General features: G+C 42.1%; 2 protein-coding genes and 1 pseudogene across 3 annotated transcripts in view; 2 read left to right on the forward strand and 1 right to left on the reverse strand.

Annotated features, from left to right (window-relative positions):
- Nucleotides 1-4,883, forward strand: part of adam12b (ADAM metallopeptidase domain 12b) — a 169,787-nt gene extending 164,904 nt beyond the window's left edge. For both annotated transcript variants that reach the window (XM_014204336.3, XM_014204340.3), the window contains exons 22-23: nucleotides 2,213-2,382; nucleotides 2,498-4,883. In XM_014204336.3, the coding sequence (XP_014059811.2) occupies nucleotides 2,213-2,382; nucleotides 2,498-2,552 (225 nt within the window). In that variant the 3' untranslated portion in view covers nucleotides 2,553-4,883. The remainder of the gene's footprint in view (nucleotides 1-2,212; nucleotides 2,383-2,497) is intronic.
- A 396-nt stretch (nucleotides 4,884-5,279) lies between these two features.
- LOC123727332 (uncharacterized) lies at nucleotides 5,280-11,353 on the reverse strand (annotated as a pseudogene).
- Nucleotides 11,354-11,427: 74 nt separating this feature from the next.
- Nucleotides 11,428-18,688, forward strand: dhx32b (DEAH (Asp-Glu-Ala-His) box polypeptide 32b). The gene is made up of 11 exons (XM_014204351.3): nucleotides 11,428-11,957; nucleotides 12,365-12,558; nucleotides 13,591-13,963; nucleotides 14,254-14,487; nucleotides 14,614-14,707; nucleotides 14,809-14,958; nucleotides 15,932-16,123; nucleotides 16,322-16,462; nucleotides 16,584-16,774; nucleotides 17,021-17,211; nucleotides 18,020-18,688. The coding sequence occupies exons 1-11, from the start codon at nucleotides 11,691-11,693 to the stop codon at nucleotides 18,192-18,194; spliced, it is 2,202 nt and encodes a 733-aa protein (XP_014059826.1). The 5' UTR covers nucleotides 11,428-11,690; the 3' UTR covers nucleotides 18,195-18,688.
- The last annotated feature ends 441 nt before the right edge of the window (nucleotides 18,689-19,129 follow it).

Genomic DNA, 19,129 nt, shown 5'->3' on the forward strand with positions numbered 1-19,129 from the left:
AAAGTAAGCAATATAACGTTTACACATTCCTTTTACAATTCTTACCCTATGTACGCTTGACGGATTTTAACTTTTTAACACAATTATATGAATGTTATCAATCTCTATCAACTAATACTGAATGCCTGATCTTTTTAACCTTAGATGTTTTAAGATCCTCACATGCTATGAACTTACTAATACTTTTTAATGTATAACAGGCTATGAGTATTTCCTTTAACCTGTCACATCAGCATGGTCTAAATCAGGTTTCACAGTTCAGGCAAAAAGGTACATCTTGACTTAGGAGGTCTGCTGAGGGGCACAGTTGGTGTTGAATGTGGGGGTCCATATTATGTTATATGGTGTCCAAGGTGACGTCTCATCTACATAGACTCCTGCAGTAGTGGAGTATCGGGTCCAGCACTACCCCCGCTGTGTGGGATTCATTCTCCATCTACCCACCACAGAGAGGTAGACACACAACACTTGAGGTATTAGATGCCCTTAACAACAGATCTAGTATCAGATTACCCTACCCCTTAACTATCAGAGAGAGGAAAACCTATCTGATTCGAGATGAGTGGTTAGAGGCACTTCTACTTACTGGGAGCCACACCAGGCTGGAGAGAAGGCTTCAATCTGATTAGGTCTTTATTTCAACCTCTGTGGCGCCTCTGGTTTAACTGCATCAGGAGACGATTCAGCTGCCATCCCCAGGAGGTGATCTTATTCTTTGAGTTTAGCGTTTCGAAAGGCAAATTGAAGCAACAAACAGACCGCTGTTTCACAAGAAGTGGTCTCCACTGCTTGTCCTAATACAATTTAACTGAGTCCAAGTAACAAGATGTGGTTTAAGCTACAAAACATTAACACTAGTACTGTAGACTCAGTCGTATCTGGTCTAAGAGCTTGATCGACTACAACAGAGTAGCCACTAATGATGACATCACTGGGGATGGCCATTCATAACTGATTCGTTAAATGACACGTCATGTCTTCAGGTGCTGTTACAACCCCACTTCTCTACCTACCACACTATGCCATGCCTACCTACCGCTGCCATGTATGCATGGTCAAACCACTCACATAATGGAATAATAATCTTTCACATCAGGGGGTCACAGTTATTCAAGCATGGTTGATGTAAATCACCTTCTTGCTGATGTGTGAAACATTACAGAGCTGGAAGTCCCAACAAAGTCATCTAGTCCAGGACACACTTTCCACCCTTGAAGGACAAGCTCATATTTGTTATATAAATGGCATGTTATAGAAGATTCCAGACACTTTTTGGACGATTTCACTTGGTTTTGAGAAACAGACCCCAACCAGCGATATACCTCATGCTCATTCTGCAGTGCCAGGGCACGGATAAAAAAAAGCTCCAAAAACACCAAGCATAGTGATGTAGGTCATCAGATGTTGTACACATGCAATTGTGTCATTACGAACTTTATCTTCAATGTTACATTCCATTTTGTCAGACTCGAGCGATACTTTTCCATGTGCGAGCATGGGCATGCTTTCTCGTTCCTATTGTGGTGATACGGAACGATGCTGAGACTCCGATTTTTCACTTTAAACAAAAAACAGTGATTGCAAAGTTAAACAAACCCTTCAACTCTATGCACATCTCTATGTTAAAAAAACAAAGTTTGGTAACAGAATGACGGCTCAAACAGCACAAACCGTCATTCTGTTAGCAAACTTTGTATCTGCATTGTTCTTCAAGTAAATGTGTTTTTGTAAAATGTTCAGAGGAAATTGTTAAAAATCATCCTTGTACATAGAGATGTATGGTTTGTTTAACTTCGCAATCATAGTTAATTTTTACATTTTAAAGTTTCATATTGGAGTCTTTGCATCATTCTGTTACAGTAGAATTGCCTTTAACACTTCATTCTGTTCTCTAAATCCTTTGAATTTGGTGTTTGCTGTAACTTGGCACTTATTTGTGAGTGTTGCGCAAGGTTTGTTCCTTTCCTCCTACAAACTGTGCAGAGCAGCTGGGATGCTGCTAGCAGATGTTTGCCATTACCTCGCCCTCCCCATTTTAGATTAGTAACACATGATGGCACCTCATTTAGATAACCTTCCAGAGAGAGTTGCTACGGAAGTGGTGGCTACAGAACAGACAGATACATTATTCTGATGAACTCTATAACACAGTGCCCTCTAGTGAGGTTTCTGTGCCAACACTACTCTTCAACTTCTGGTTTGTCGTTCCTAGGACCGTGAGAAGCCCAGTCCGCCCCAGAAGCCCCTGCCTGCAGACCCTCTGGACAGGCGTGCTTGGGTGGAAAGCAGCACCTCGGTGGTGGGGGTCCGCCTCCCTGGACCCATCCCTATCCCCATCCCCACCGTGCCCAGGCCCCTGCTCACCATCCCACAACCAAACAGGTCTGTTCTACGGTGGGCTGGCTGGCAAAAGTTTATAGCTATATACTGTATGAATGAAAAATGTATGAAAAAAAATGTCATCTTTGCTCTGCATGTTTTTTTTCTCCCTTTTCAGACATGCACCCATACAATCCCTGAGACTGCCTAAGACTCATCATTTCGACCGCTGATCACAAAGAAATGGAGATGGAATAGTGGGGAGCTCTATGGATGGAGACCCATATTTGCACTACAAGACTCTACCAGACCTTTGCAACTTTGAAAGGGTCTCAGAGTTTTAGGAAAAGGGGACTGACTTCAAACATTGGTGCTATGCCTCTGAAAGGTGCTTTTGTTGTCCTCACTCAGGTACAAATGAACTATTTAATGTCTTGTAACTCACTAAGCAGCAGTGTTAGGGACTGGGAGTTTATGTTCAGTTTGTCATTAATAAGAACTGCTTTCACATTCCAAGGCATCCACTCACTTCATAATCAGCAACAGTGTCGGACTGACATGTTGGACTTGTCAATTGAGGTGTGTTTCGAGCACAGGTGGTTGGTTGGTGGCACCTTAATTGAGGAGGACGGGCTTGTGGTAATGCTGGAGCAGATTAAGTAGAATGGTATGAAATACATTAAACACATGGTTTCCATGTGTTTAATGCCATTCCATTTGCTCTGTTCCAGCCATTATTATGAGCCGTCCTCTCCTCAGCAGCCTCCACTGGTTTCAAGTAATCAAATTCGGTGCAGAAGCAAGGGAATTGTTCAGAATGGACACATACTTGAGAATTGACATTTTGGATTATTGTTCGATCTTTGTATTCATACATGATCTACATACATGATCTTTATTCATACAGTATGTACCCTAATATGAGTTCATTGACAGGGTATTGGACCCAAGTATAGAACTACAGTACCACAGAGAAAAGTATCTCTGACCTTGAAGTTTTTCTCCGCTGGCGAACTTGAACACGTTTACAAACTTACAAATGATTTTGGGCTCTTACATGCCCTTAATAGTTCATGTTGTGACCACAGACTTGAAGGATATGCTGTAGTCACCGCTTTCATAAATACTCAACTCTCTTACACACAGTTTGGAGTATTTGCTGGCAGTTGTGTAATACGTAATGCTCCCAGCGGGGCCAGGAGAGTCTAAAATGAGCTGACACTGCTGGGTTCCAGAGAATTACAGCAACACCAAATAATGCAATATAACTGGGCTGGTGGAGGAGCGTGCTACACTTCAGCTCACTTGATGCTGTGGTGTCAAGATGACTTCAGTGTTGTGAACAGTCCAAACCCCACTTAGATGGTGTCCAATGTTTTATTCATTTTTATCTTTTCAAAGTTTACTCAGACAAAAGTATGCACAAGTGGTTTACTTTATGAGGTAATTGCCGGTACTTGACCTCATGGTTATCATTATTCATTTAGTATTGGAGCTCGGTCTCACACATTGGCACACAACTCTCCTTGAGGTTTTCAAGACAATTCCAATTAAGTTGAATTTGTCCTTTGAAATATTACAGTCTTACAGCAAATATATCCAATACCTGTACTGAATGTCCTGTTCTTTTCCCTTTAAACTTTACTTTACTTTAATTTGTGGACTAAGTGACACAATTGATTTTCAATACATTAAAATGTTGTCCAAATTAAAGTAGAGACTGTGGGTACATAATGTCTTGGCCACAATATGGTTCATTAAATATAGCTCTGATGGGTGCTGAGTAAGTGTTCATCATACTGCTCAGTCACCTGGCATGGCACGGGGTGTGTGTGTGCGTGCATGCCTGCGCGTGTGTGTAGCAGCAAGCTTACCATATGAAGTTATGACCTCACTCTCATAACTACTTTTGCAAGGTTGTTTCAACAGGAGGGAACTTTTACATGAAAAAGTATTCAGTACAGCAGTAAACAGGGGCACATGTGGTTGCATTATTGTAGGTGTAAAACAAAATATCAAACCTGGTCTGCAATGTATTGTGATCACCAATATACTGTTGTGCTTTAATTCAATGGATGCATGTGCGTGTACTCATAATGCAGTGTATGTCTTGTCGCTCAATATTGTGGAATGCACTACTCGCTACTCATCAGACTTGCATTGCGTAGTTGCATTTACACTTTTAGTAATCACTGTATATGTTCCTTTTTACAGATTTAGATAAACTGCTATCTGATGTCAGCATTTGTCAGATCTTCAGATCTATTCACATGTAAAAGTTGCTTTCTACAAATGTACTGTATTTTTTGTTTCACTGTTACATTTTCAAATTAAAAGCCATTGTACAGTTAGTGTAAATATAGTATCTGTCAGCAATCATTATTTTATTTTACAAGAGCAGTGAGAACCACAATGTGATGGTTTCTCCTGTTCAATAAAACATGTATTTTTTTTATTAAACTCCATTTGGAATGAGGATTATGGTAAAAGATTGGATTCTGGAGCAGTTGGAGTACTTGAACATTATTGCGGAGCCAAATAAATGAGGTTTCTCTTATGCTGTTCATTTGATTTATTTGCATTTATTTTGCTGACTGTACAGGCGAATGTAGGTAGAAGACAACACAAACACATTATTACAAATAATAATACATGACTCATTGGCACAGCAATGTGAAATGTGTCTCCCTCTCATAGGATAAGGTTTTATCAGACATCTGTACAGTATAGCGTAACCAAGTCAGTCCTTTGAGTCTTGAGGCAATTCTTGGTGGTTTATTATTTCATTTAGCCATAAAAATCTCATCATTTAGCCATAAAAATCTTTTGTTATGCAAAACAAATATCCAGATAAAAATGCAGGTTTAGTATACATACATACAATGTGTTAAAAAATAAGCAACAATAATAAAGCTATTAGAAATTTTGAAAAAAATGAGGCTGTCAACCTAAGCCCTTTACTAATGGACTATACCATCTCTGACTATACTCTTCTGTCCTTCTAATAAACTGATGAAATTCTGTAGGGAAAAAATAATAAACAACACTTGCTCATATATTCACTATAACAGTAACATACTGTACAACGCAACAGTAATGTTTATGGAGAAAGCATTACCTCTCTCCCAAAGGCCTTTGCTATTTCAGCTTCCCCTGGCCCAAACTGCAAAGACAAAAATATCAGTCAATTCTAGAATGATTTAAATTGCTCTAATCGCAACAGAACCCATGCTGTTACTTGTCATTGCCTCGTTCTTCACATCGTGGTCGGCCCTGTCCAACAACAACTGCACCAGCAACTCATGGTGGTTCAACACTGCCACCTAGCAGACACAGTTGTTGTATTGACTGCTTGCCCTGTCCAATGTCCTATTTTCGAAGGAGCCTCGATGAGTTTGCACCGTGAGTAACCTCTTTAGTGGCACATCAGAAGTTTGTGAAGAAGTGTTTGGAGTGTACCATAAGTGGTGTCTTCCCATCCTTGTCCTGGTGTCGACATCAGCCCCGGCTCTGATGAGGAGAGAGGCCACCGCTGGGTTCCCACTGACTGCTGACACCCTCATCAAAGGAGTCCAGTCAGTGGGGCACGTTGTCTCTAACATCCAACTGAGACAACAATCAACATGCCTTTTAGCCTCAAAATTGTAACTTACTTCCTTTAGTCTTCCTTTTGGATAGTTAAACTAAGGCTCTGGTTAAAAGTAGTGCACTTTACATTTACTGTAGAGAATAGAGTGTAGCTCGTAAATGCTGACGCCAATCTTACCTCACAGCCGTACTGAATCATGTACAGTCGTGGCCAAAGGTTTTGAGAATGACAAAAATATTAATTTCCACAAAGTTTGCTGCTTCAGTGTCTTTAGATATTTTTGTCAGATGATACTATGGAATACTAAAGTATAATTACAATCATTTCACAAGTGTCAAGGGTTTTATTGACAATTACATGAAGTTGATGCAAAGAGTCAATATTTGCAGTGTTGACCTTTCTTTTTCAAGACGTCTGCAATCCGCCCTGGCATGCTGTCAATTAACTTATGAGCCACATCCTGACTGATGGCAGCCCATTCTTGCATAATCAATGCTTGGACTTTGTCAGAATTTGTGAGGTTTTGTTTGTCCACCCGCCTCTTGAGGATTGACCACAAATTCTCAATGGGATTAAGGTCTGGGGAGTTTCCTGGCCATGGACCCAAAATATCGATATTTTGTTCGCCGAGCCACTTAGTTATCACTTTTGCCTTATGGCAAAGTGCTCCATCATGCTGGAAAAGCCATTGTTCATCACCAAACTGTTCCTGGATGGTTTGGAGAAGTTGCTCTCGGAGGATGTGTTGGTTCCATTCTTTATTCATGGCTGTGTTCTTAGGCAAAATTGTGAGTGAGCCAACTCCCTTGGCTGAGAAGCAACCCCACACATGAATGGTCTCAGGATGCTTTACTGTTGGCATGACACATGACTGATGGTAGCGCTCACCTTGTCTTCTCCGGACAAGCTTTTTTTCCGGATGCCCCAAACAATCGGACAGGGGATTCATCAGAGAAAATGACTTTACCTCAGTCCTCAGCAGTCCAATCCCTGTACCTTTTGCAGAATATCAGTCTGTCCCTGATGTTTTTCCTGGAGAGAAGTGGCTTCTTTGCTGCCCTTCTTGACACCAGGCCATTCTCCAAAAGTCTTCACCTCACTGTGCGTGCAGATGCACTCACACCTGCCTGCTGCCATTCCTGAGCAAGCTCTGTACTGGTGGTGACCCGATCCCGCAGCTGAATCAACTTTAGGAGACGGTCCTGGCGCTTGCTGGACTTTCTTGGGCGCCCTGAAGCCTTCTTCACAACAATTGAACCGCTCTCCTTGAAGTTCTTGATGATCTGATAAATGGTTGATTTAGGGGCAACCTTTCTGGCAGCAATATCCTTGCCTGTGAAACCCTTTTTGTTCAAAGCAATGATGACGGCACGTGTTTCCTTGCAGGTAAGCATGGTAGACAGAGGAAGAACAACGATTCCAAGCACCACCCTCCTTTTGAAGCTTCCAGTCTGTTATTCGAACTCAATCAGCATGACAAAGTGATCTCCAGCCTTGTCCTCGTCAACACTCATGCCTGTGTTAACGAGAGAATCACTGACATGATGTCAGCTGGTCCTTTTGTGGCAGGGCTGAAATCCAGTGGAAATGTTTTTTGGGGATTCAGGTTATTTGCATGGCAAAGAGGGACTTTGCAATTAATAGCAATTCATCTGATCACTTATCATAATATTCTGGAGTATATGCAAATTGCATCATACAAATTGAGGCATCAAACTTTTTGAAAATTAATATTTGAGTAATTGTCAAAACTTTTGGCCACGACTGTAGGCTATGACAGCAAGGTGCCCAGCTACATTACATTATACAGGACATTATATACATTACCAGTCAACATTTTGGACACACCTACTCATTCAAGGGTTTTTCTTTATTTTTACAATTTTCTACATTATAGAATAATAATGAATACATCAACACTATGAAATAACACATATGGAATCATGTAGTAACCAAAAAACTGTTAAACTATTTTTTTTTAAGTTTATAGTTGAGATTCTTCAAAGAAGCTACCCTTTGCCTTGATGACAGCTTTGCACACTCTTGGCTAGCTAGCTAGCTAAAATTGGTCCTTTCCTAAATTAGACATGGAGGAAGATAGGGATTTGGACTTTTGGTTTGACTTAATTATCCGTGCTGGCCAATGATTGTAACGGTGATTCTGATCCAACCATTAATTCATACATTGTGACCCTGGCCTGAGAGGATGGAAGTTCAATATGTAGCTAGATGTAGAAGGCTAATGTTAAATAGCTAACGCTGCCCATGAATGAAAGTTAGACTAGCGAGCAAGCATTTCAGCCAGACAACAAAAAATAAAAGCGTGTACTGTATGACAGTGATAGACTGTTTCGTCAAAATGATAGAGAGGAGGAAAAAACTGAAATTATTTATTCACATAAGTATTCAGACCCTTTGCTATGAGACTCAAAAATGAGGTCAGGTGCATCCTGTTTCCAGTGATCATCCTTGAGATGTTTCTATAACTTGATTGGAGTCCACCTGTGGTAAATTCAATTGATTGAAAAGGAGAGCCGCACACTCTAGGAGCTCAGATGCAATAATTTTATAAACTAATAACCAACGTTTTGACAGACAAGCTGTCTTCATAAGGGTATAATGACAAACAGTGCGGGTCACTAGTTTATATAGTTTCAAAGGACACACACACACAGGTGTCTGTAATCATGGCCGGGGTGGCTTGATATCGTTGGTTGATTTACAGATATAAATAGAACATATAAAAAACATGAATGATAGCATACAATCCATAGATACAATTAGGCTACATACTAGGCCTACAAACATGTACAATGAATACCAAAATCATAATAATCACAAGAATGACTTCATATCAAAGTCCTCATTGAGACCGAAGGGAGCAAGGGTCTTTAAATTAAATTGTCAAGGTCACCCCCTCTCCTAGAGTAGTTTGTGGTTTGCTTCCAAAAAGTGGTCTGCAACTGGGTACGTTGAGTTTTTGCACCAAAGGTGCTACGATGCTCCGAGATTCGTACTTTTATTTTGCGCTTCTTTTTAACCACATCATTTTTACCACAAGGACAAGTTATTAGATAAATAACTGCCTTAGTGGAGCACATGATAACACCAAAGGCTCTCCTTTTCTTTTTCAGGTGTTCTACTCAGCTAGCCAGCACCTCGCCTAAACAGGTGTGCGTTTCTTTGCTTCCAAATTCAATTGATTAGACATGATTTGGAAAGGCACACACCTGTCTATATGTGACCTGTTTCAGGAAACTAGGAGTATGTCGCGGGTCACTACTTCACACGAAAGCTATTTGAAAGTAATCTTTTTTTTTTAACAAAATGTGTTTTTGGGCAGAAATGCATTCTGGAACATGTGAAGTTTCATCTGCCTTAATAAGAAACTTGCAAGACATCTGTCAATATGAATAAAATTGATAAATTACGAGCCTAGTTGGTTTAGCCACAGAAAAAGTCAGCAACCTTCCCATTAGCCATGATTGGCTGAGATAATGAGTGGGCTGGACATGCCGAGAGATGAGTTCGGATTGGTCTACCATATAGCACACTTCTGTCTATTTAATCCATTTTAGAATAAGGCTGTAACGTAACAAAATATGGAAAAAGTCAAAGAGTCTGAATACTTTCCAAATGCACTGTATCACGGTCACAAGACATATGAACAGGTTATAGAGGTTGTAGGTTGTAATATGGCTTTTTTTCTGGCTTCCCCAGTGATTTTACCCATGCACCTAGTGGCGACCCGTCATTCAGGGCAGGTTTTGCCTGTTTTGCATGTTATTTTTCCATTAATACATGTCACATATCAGTTTGCAAACAATGTAAAAAAATATATATGTCATTGAGTTAATAAAGCCGCATACAAACATGGTCTCTTTTTTGTTTTCTGGAGTAAGGCAGCTCCAAAATGCAGGTGTTTCAGCCTAGCTCAGTGCATTCTGTGGTGGTGGGATAAGCCAGCAGAAAATATGGAGCGTTGCGTCGTGATTGGCTCAGTGTTCTGTCACTCATGAGGACACTACATCACTACCAAGTCTAAGGGGAGACCTCAAAAATTCTAGCCCCTTGGGTGGCGCCATAGAGTTACATTAGAAGTGCCGATCCAAGAAGGCTCAAGGTCATTGGCCACAGATAAAATTACATCAAATCAGTTATATGTACAGTAGATTTGATTGGACTGATCATGTCAACATCATACTTTCAAAATCTTGGCTTGCAGTCATCATCATGTATCAAGTCGACAAAAATCAACAACAAAAAAATCTGCTAAAATCACCACTGCATTTTTTTTTTTTGTATTCACCTTTATTTAACCAGGTAGGCTAGTTGAGAACAAGTTCTCATTTGCAACTGCGACCTGGACAAGATAAAGCAAAGCAGTTAGACACATACAACACAGAGTTACACATGGAATAAACAAACATACATGCATGAACCACTACTGTATGTGTGTGATTTGGGGTCCATCTCTTCCACAGAGAAGCAGGTCCATTTCTCTAGTGGACCTGTCCATGGTCAATTTTCCTCTGTTTACCAGCTCAGGTCAATGCTATGGTGACCCACTTTACCTATGACGAGGAGATGGTGTATTGAATGGTTTAAGGCAGCCTCAAGAACAACACAGACATTGAAAGGGATAAGGTGTGGGTCAACTTTTAGCTACTTGTATTGAGAGTTAGGGCTGTGGCAGTCATGAAATTTTGTCCGCAGGCTATTGTCATGTAAAATACTGCCAGTCTCACGGTAATTGACCGTATATTACATATTACTGTGTAGCCCACTATTCGGAAGCTACAGACATAAATTGGCAGATCGGCTGTCCCATGACGCTTGTGGGGGCGTTGTCTGGGTCATAGAGCAAATCGTGTTCGGGAGAGTATCATCTTTACATAAATGGGTCATAACAGTTTGTAGGCCAAACCATTCGGATGATACAGATTATTTTGTTAGGAGACCGATTTTCGGTTTTCATGGTCTGACAAAAACATCTCTAGCTTTAACCTTTCTTCTGCATATGCTGATGCAGTAGATTGAGACTCATCCAATGCAAAAAAACACGATATCCCTAGTTGAAATTGAATGATTTGTATGGTGATGTTTTTCTTATGCTAATTTGATTTCCGCGGGGGCGCAGACATCGACTCTAGGGCCGCACTGAAACAGTAGCTGGCTACGTTAGCTAACTAGTGAAACGTTTTTCACACTGTGTAATGAATGCCTTTTTGATGATGGTTGCTATGGGAACCACATTGCGGTGGTTGCGGGAAAACCTGATGTGCGGGAAATCCTTCGAAGTTTGGACAACGCTGTGATTTATTGCTACTGTTGCAATATTCATCTCATTCTCTATGTTTGCACCATTGTTGCAAATGTGAAATTGCACAATAAAGTATTAACCATGCAGCTGTGCACAGCCGCACACTCCTCCACGCTGGCCATGTTCTATTCAAACTATTGTTCTCTATTCTATTGTGCCCTGGCTGCCCTGTTCCATCATTGATCCTAGTCTCATCTGTTGGACTCTGGGATTAGTGGCCACATGACGAGTCAGCCTTCACGGTCGCTGGAGCGCGTTTCATTATTCAGGCTCTCCCGGTTTGGAGCAGGGCAGGGGCATTCATTCGAAGCAATTTTATTTCGTTTGAACAACCGACTTCGAATTATATAAAATCACGTAAACTTTCTTTAAATTATTTGCATGGTCGAGGCTCTTTCTGTTAGCGCGTAGCCTATCTCTCGATTGGGTAAAGAAAGGAGCGCGTAATCCATTTCAACCATGGCGCAGGGCATAACCGGAGAGAAGTATTGGGAGGATAGAGTAGCCTTCGAAACAGAAGGAGCAGGTAAAGAAGTTGTAGAATATGGTGATGTTTTGGAGCTTAATCGATTTGACGGACTACCCTACTCCTCTCGATATTACACATTACTGAAGGAAAGGATGGATCTGCCAGTTTGGAAAGCCAGGTGTGATTTCATGGACAAGCTGGCCAACAGGCAGTTTATTATTGTCTCTGGCACTGCAAGAACTGGCAGAAGCTCTCAGGTGAGTTGATTACTCTCCCCTCTGATAATAACTAGGTTTTATCTCACTAAAATATGTGTGTAATGCAGATACTATTGCCTGCATCCCAAAAATCTTTCCTTTCTCCCAAAGGGTGCACTTGTTCAATCACCATAATGAATTTGAAAGAAAAGGACTGGTATAAGAAATAGGCCTATGGTGGAATCTCCCTCTAGCCCACGCCCATGCTAATTCAATATTTTTACATTAGTGGGTAGTACTAAACCAGTGCACACTTCAGGAGAAAAGTGAGATGTTCAAACTGGTAAGTGAAATGAAGGGTTTGGGGTTTAACGCTCTAATTATGACTGAAGGACGTGATTAGAAAGGATAATCTGATGTGGCAGTATGTTTCATGTTCTATTCTTTCCCTCCTGTGGCATGCTCAGATTCCCCAGTGGTGTGCAGAGTTCTGCCTGTCTGTCCAGTACCAGAATGGCATGGTGGTGTGCACCCAGGTCCACAGGCAACATACAGTGGATCTGGCCCTGCGTGTAGCTGATGAGATGGATGTCAACATTGGTCATGAAGTGGGCTACAGCATCCCCCTAGAGACATGCTGCTCTGGTGACACTGTTCTCAGGTCTGTAAACACTATTACACACACTGCTCACACACCAATTCACAAACACACTCACACACTTACATCACCCCCCGCGTCACCCCCACCTTCTCGGTGGCTGTCTTTTCTTTTTTTAAAGAACTGAACAAAAGAGTTGAGGAGCCTCTTTTCATGGGGCTCCCCTGCAGCTGCCCAGCTCTCACTCTGACCATATGCCACGCTCCCGCGTCTTTCACTGCCATAAGTCAGCCGGGGAACAAAGACCCAAGACAAGCTAAGAAAACAGGCAGCCAGGGAGACATAATGAATCCACTGACTAGACTAATAACTACACACTTAGGAAAAAAGGTGCTATCTAGAACCTTAAAGGGTTTTTCGACTGTCCCCATAGGAGAACCTTTTAAAGAACCCTTTTTGGTTCCAGATAGAATGACTTTGGTTCCAGGTAGAGAATCTGTTTGGGTTCCATGTAGAACCCTTTCCACAAGGGTTCTACATGGAATCCAAAAGGGTTCTACCTGGAACCAAAAAGGGTCCTACCTGGATCCAAAAAGGGTTCTCCTATAGGCACAGCCAAAGAAACCTTTTTCTAAGAGTAAGGGCTCTGTTCAATCTGTATCGCGGTAGTTCAGCGTTACAGCTTGATTGAAATTTAAAGGTAACGTTCCTGCATTAGCGGCGACTGCATTCATGGTAAACGCTGCATATGTTGGCTCTATCGGAAATTACCTTTACATTTCTATCGAGCAATCTGTAACACTTCAGCGATACCGATTGAAAAGAGCCCCAAATTACACAAAGTAGCCAAGCACAGCAGCTTCATTAAGGACCCTTCCAGGAGGACGGCTATTCATCTCCTAATACGTCATGTTGTCTTGCACCTTTGGCTTTCATTTGCTATTAGAGCACTAGAATTGATTGATTTTATGTTTTTGTAAATAGAGTTTATGTACTTGATAAATCACTTTAGTAGAACTTTATCAACACATTTGCTACTCCCACAAAATGTTACCCTACGCCTGTTTGTGACCCTATTCTTCTTCACCACCCCAGGTACTGCACTGATGACATGCTGCTCAGAGAGATGATGTCAGACCCCATGCTGGAGCACTACGGTGTCATCGTCATCGACCAAGCCCACGAGAGGACGGTCAGTACAGATGTTCTACTGGGCCTTCTCAAAGACATCGCCCTGCAAAGGCCCGAGCTCCGTGTGGTGCTCCTCACAGCTACACACCCAGGACCCACACTACTGGGCCACTACAGGAATGTCCCACTGATCCAGCTGGAGGGGGTATGTTCAGCGGAGGCGGTGTATACTGGTACCAGCCACAAGGACTACTTCTGCTCTGCCCTGCGACTGGTTCTGGAGATACACCACTCCCAAGAGGAAGGGGATATAGTTGTGTTTTTGGCCACAACTCAAGTAAGATTTTCTTAAAATGTCATATTTACATTTTAGTCATTTAGCAGACGCTCTTATCCAGAGCGACTTACAGTAGCGAATACATACTTTTCATACATTTTTTTTCCCCCGTACTGGTCCCCGGTGGGAATCGAACCCACAACCCTGGCGTTGCAAACACCATGCTCTACCAACTGAGCCACACAGGACCACATATCCTAGTCTACAGTCTGGGAACGTGGCAGAAGCCATACCATGACAACTGTTGCTTCGACAACAGCATTACTCAACCTTCTCTTGTGTTTTATTAGGAGATAGATCTTGCCCGTGATATCCTCCTTCGCGAGGAGGCCAATATACCCCCACATCTAGGGGAACTTCTCCCTATCTCGGTGCACCCTGGGCTGGGTGGAACTCTGCCCATGCCGGGTGAAGAGGAAGGCCGGTGCAGAAGAGTATTCCTCACCTCCAGTCCAAATGAAGACCTCTTCTGGGCTGTGCACATGCTGAACTTTGTCATCGATGCCGGTGTCCAGAAAAGAAATGTGAGTAACTTATTGCTGAATAGTTATTTTAAGCAAACCTTTGTACCCCTTTTTGGTAACAAGATTGTAATAAATGTTAATTAGTGGTGTTTTTTTTATGAATGTCTGTCTTTCCTCGTGTTCTAGGTTTATAACCCTAGGATCAGAGCGAACTCAGTCGCCATTCAACCTATCAGTCGGATCCAAGCAGAAAGCCGCAAACAGCTTGTAGGACCAACAGGTATGACGAAGACTGAAATCAGTAACAAAGGCCAGGTATTGAAGTCACACAGTTTGGAGGGTCATGTGTTCTTGCTAACCTGAGTGCATCATTTCCCGCAGGGAAGAGTTTTTGTCTGTACCCAGAGGACACACCCCTGCCCAGTGAGACACGCCCCCACATCCTTGAGTCTGACATCACATCCACGGTGCTCTTCCTGAAGAGGATGGACATTGGCGGTCTGGGCCGCTGTGACTTTATCGACAGGCCAGGTACAGGCTCTTTCTTCAACATTACTTTTTTTTTATTGTATCTATAGTACATATGTACTGGGGAGCTAAATGTATACATACTGAGTGGAGTGACACATCATCAAAATGAAATTACATTCTTAATGCATAATTCTGTTTTGTATTTAAGTTTTTGAGCTCCATGTATCCTGTAGAGAGACACATTTAGGGTTGAGCTCAGTTATTTCGTTTGGCCCGTGTGTCCGGTACAAACAGGCCTGTTGTGTGGTATTGTGTTCTATTGGAGGTCGGTGAGGCATGCGTTAGCTGAGCTGACAAGCCCTGTTCTACAGCCAATGTTTGGAGAGTTGGCCTAGTGATGCAGCAGCAGCCATAGAGGTCTAACACTCATTAACGAAAAGGATTTTAGTCATGCTCTCTCTCTCTCTCTGTGTGTGTGAATGTGTATGTGTGTGTGTGTGTGTGTGTGTGTGTGTGTGTGTGTGTGTGTGTGTGTAAGCCCTGCCAAGCACTACAGCGTAATGATCATGTGCAGCTGGGCAATGTGGGCATTTCACTATAAGCCCCATGATTGGATGACATTGATTGAAAGTGTGTGTTGATGGGTGTGATGTTCTAATTATTATTATTATGTTGCTGATGTTGTTTCTCAGGATTCACCATAATGATCATAACGGGACAGTACATTTGAGATGTTTATTGCTGTATGCTGTAGTTTTTTCTTGTTGAAAACATTGTTACATCCAAAACCCTCCGTGTAAAGCAAAGCCTCTCAGAACATTTATTTTGCATAGTGATGCACAGCTGATTTTAGGATATTGAGGACTTAAATGACAATCAGTTTAGCCTGCTTGCTGGTTGTACCTTGAAAATAATCCGTTTTACAAGGTTGTAATCACATAGTTTACAGGTGACTTTCTTTACAAAGTCAGATACTTCACAATTCTGTCCGTAACACTTCAATTCATTTCCATGGCGGTGTTATTTCCACCAGATCCTGAGGGTCTGATGCAGGCCTTGGAGGAACTGGACTATCTAGCAGCCCTGGATGACGATGGGAACCTGTCAGAGATCGGCATCATCATGTCTGAGTTCCCCCTGGAGCCCCAGATGGCCAAGACACTACTGGCCTCCTGCGAGTTTGACTGTGTCAACGAGGTGGTCACCATCGCCGCCATGCTGACAGGTGTGTGGGACTTCAACTTATGCTCTGTGGTCTGTATACCACATTAAAGGTTCGTGGTAACACACACCACCACCATGCTGTGGTCATGCTTGCACACTTGCAAACCTCATACAAAGTGAAGTCACGTCAATCCTCACATATACTTCATAATGTACAACATTAGTGTGCTAACCCCTTCTCTCACGCTGCCCCCCTTAGCACCAAGCTGCTTCCTGGTCCCCTCAAGGGAGTTGAGGCTAGAGGCCTCTCAGTGTCACCTGAAGTTCCAGCACCCAGAGGGAGACCACTTCACCCTCATCAACATCTACAAGGCTTTCAAACAGAACCAGCATGAGCCCTGTGAGTTCACATAGGCATACCTGTAGCCACAGTGCATACAACAAGCTTTAAAAAAAAAAGGATAACATTGGCCATTGACCCTAAAACCCTCATTTACTCTCTCTGGTTTGGCGTTTTCCAGTTGTCAGTGTGGAGAAGTGGTGTCAGGACTACTTCCTGAGTCTGTCTGCCCTGCAGACAGCTGATGCTATCCGCTCTGAGCTGACTGACATCCTGAGGAGGATAGAGCTGCCTGTCTCCATGCCTTCCTTTGGCTCCAAGGGAAACACTCTCAACATTAAGAGAGCGCTGCTAGCAGGCTTCTTCATGCAGGTACTGTAATATGGCTTTTCTTCTACCATTAGCCATCTATTGATAACTGTTACTACTAAGAAACTTGAAAGATACAATCTACCTTTACTTACTCGTATCACTAGCAAGAGCGGTGTGCGGGTTTCTCTTGTCTTTGAAGTTATCACATTGTTCCCATGCAACTGCAAAAAGATATCTCAGATGTGCGAGTTCCTTTTGAAGTGAAACTTGAAGTGATTATAAAAGACATACTGTTATGACTTTCAGGTGGCAAGGGATGTGGATTCATCAGGGAATTACTTCATGTTGACACACAAGCACGTGGCCCAGATCCACCCTTTCTCTGCCTACGGCACCAAGACACCCAAACTGGGCCTGCCGGAGTGGGTCCTCTTCCATCAGTACTCCTTCTCAGAGGACAACTGCATCCGCACCGTGTCCCACATATCACCAGAGGAGTAAGTGGATTAGAGGTGGAGACGTAAAAAATACCTAAATATAGTATATCAAAGGTAATTAAATAAAATAAAAAATATATCAATAGGTTAGAACTGTGTGTAGCCTGTAACCTCCAATAGATAACTACAGATATTTACTTCAGGGAGAGACAAGAGGTCCCAGACACTGCTTTCCTTTTTGGACCAGGCTTTTCACCATGGCACATTAGTCAGATTGTAACGGGCGGGGGTTTTCTTAATCCTGCCCTCCAGTATCAGCTGGTTAAAAGAGGATTAGGAAGAGCACAGCTACAGAGAGGGTGCTGGTTTAATGGGGACTGTTAATGACAGACAAGGCTCGGCAGCCTTCACATGCCGTGTTAGGTTACACTCTGAAATGTTTTTTTTTTTTTAATCGCTCAAATGTTTACCAAATGGCGCTCCTGGCAACTTTTAGACTGATGTTACAGTAAGTGCTCTTTCCAACAAAGAGATTGGGTGTCATTCATAGGAAATCTTTGATTGCTGCATTTTGGTCAATTGCAGTGAATATCATCGGGAGATTCCTGTTCTTTGGTCTATGATAATCTAACTAATTTCAATTCCCTCTCACTGTAATTCAAATTCATTTCAGGTTGCTCTCCATAATTGCAGTTGACCCAATGATCCTGTGCTATGTTAAATTCAAGTGCAAATGAATAAGACAATACTTACTGTGAAATCAGAACCAGAAGCAAATGAATGAAAAGGCAAATATATCAGAGAATATTGGGTTGACTCGCCCAATGTCCAACTCCATGTTCACCAATGACTCCCTCCCTCTACCCAGGTTCATTCAGATGGCTCCACAGTACTTCTTCTTCAACCTGCCTCCCAGCGAGAGCAAGGACATCCTCCAGAACATCTTAGACAATGGAGCTGAACACTACAAAGCGAAGAAGATTCAAAAGAGCCCCAGCCTAGAGAGCATACCAGAGGTCACCGCCAGTTGTGTCATACAGTGATTGTGAAGGCCTCGGTTGAGAATGTCTTAGAGGCAGAAACTCCCTACTCATTCCCCGGTACTGTATTATATGATCACTTTCACCAGTGTTACCTTTCGGTCATCTCATCACCAGTGTTACCTTTCAGTCATCTCATCACCAGTGTTACCTTTCAGTCATCTCATCACCAGTGTTACCTTTCAGTCATCTCATCACCAGTGTTACCTTTCAGTCATCTCATCACCAGTGTTACTTTTGAGTCATTGAAACTTAGCCTGACATTAACATGATTCTATCTAATTAATATAATTCAACTTGTTAATTACTGGAATTGAATTATGGGAAGAAAAGTGACACTATCTGTCCAGATTGCCAATGTGTTAGTTTTAGCAATATTTATATAGGCATCCTTTCTAGTCAATGTATATTTAAATTTATAGAGCCCTACGTATGTACAGGGATGTATGTTGTTTCTTGGAACTTGCCATTTAATAATAAACACATCACTAAAAATGCATGTTTGAAGAGTACTTAGCCTAAATGCAAATCTAGGGCTCTATTCCAACCTTATTGCGGAAGTTCAGTATTACAGCGTGATTTAAATGTAAAGGCAATGTTCCCCCGCTAGAGGAGAATGCATTCAAGGTAAATGCTGCAAATGTCAGCTCAATCGGATATGACCTTTACGTTTCTATCGCGCAATCTGTAACGCTTTAAATATGTATATTTAGTCAGTCCAAAAGCCAAAACATACAGCTTAGACACTTAACCCCCACGGGCGTATTCTTTGCACTTTGCCCTTACCCTCCACTGCTCAGTTGGACCATTTCTCTTACCTTTCTGTTAAATTACTCTAGGCTGTCATAGTGCATAAAATGTGTGTCCCAGACGGATTAGCACAGAGGAGCAGAAACAGAGTAGCACAGGGACATAATTTGGGTTTGTCACTCCATCTG

Source organism: Salmo salar, chromosome 01 (assembly GCF_965601325.2).
Source record: "Salmo salar chromosome 01, fSalSal1, whole genome shotgun sequence".
Classification (NCBI taxonomy): Eukaryota; Metazoa; Chordata; class Actinopteri; order Salmoniformes; family Salmonidae; genus Salmo; species Salmo salar.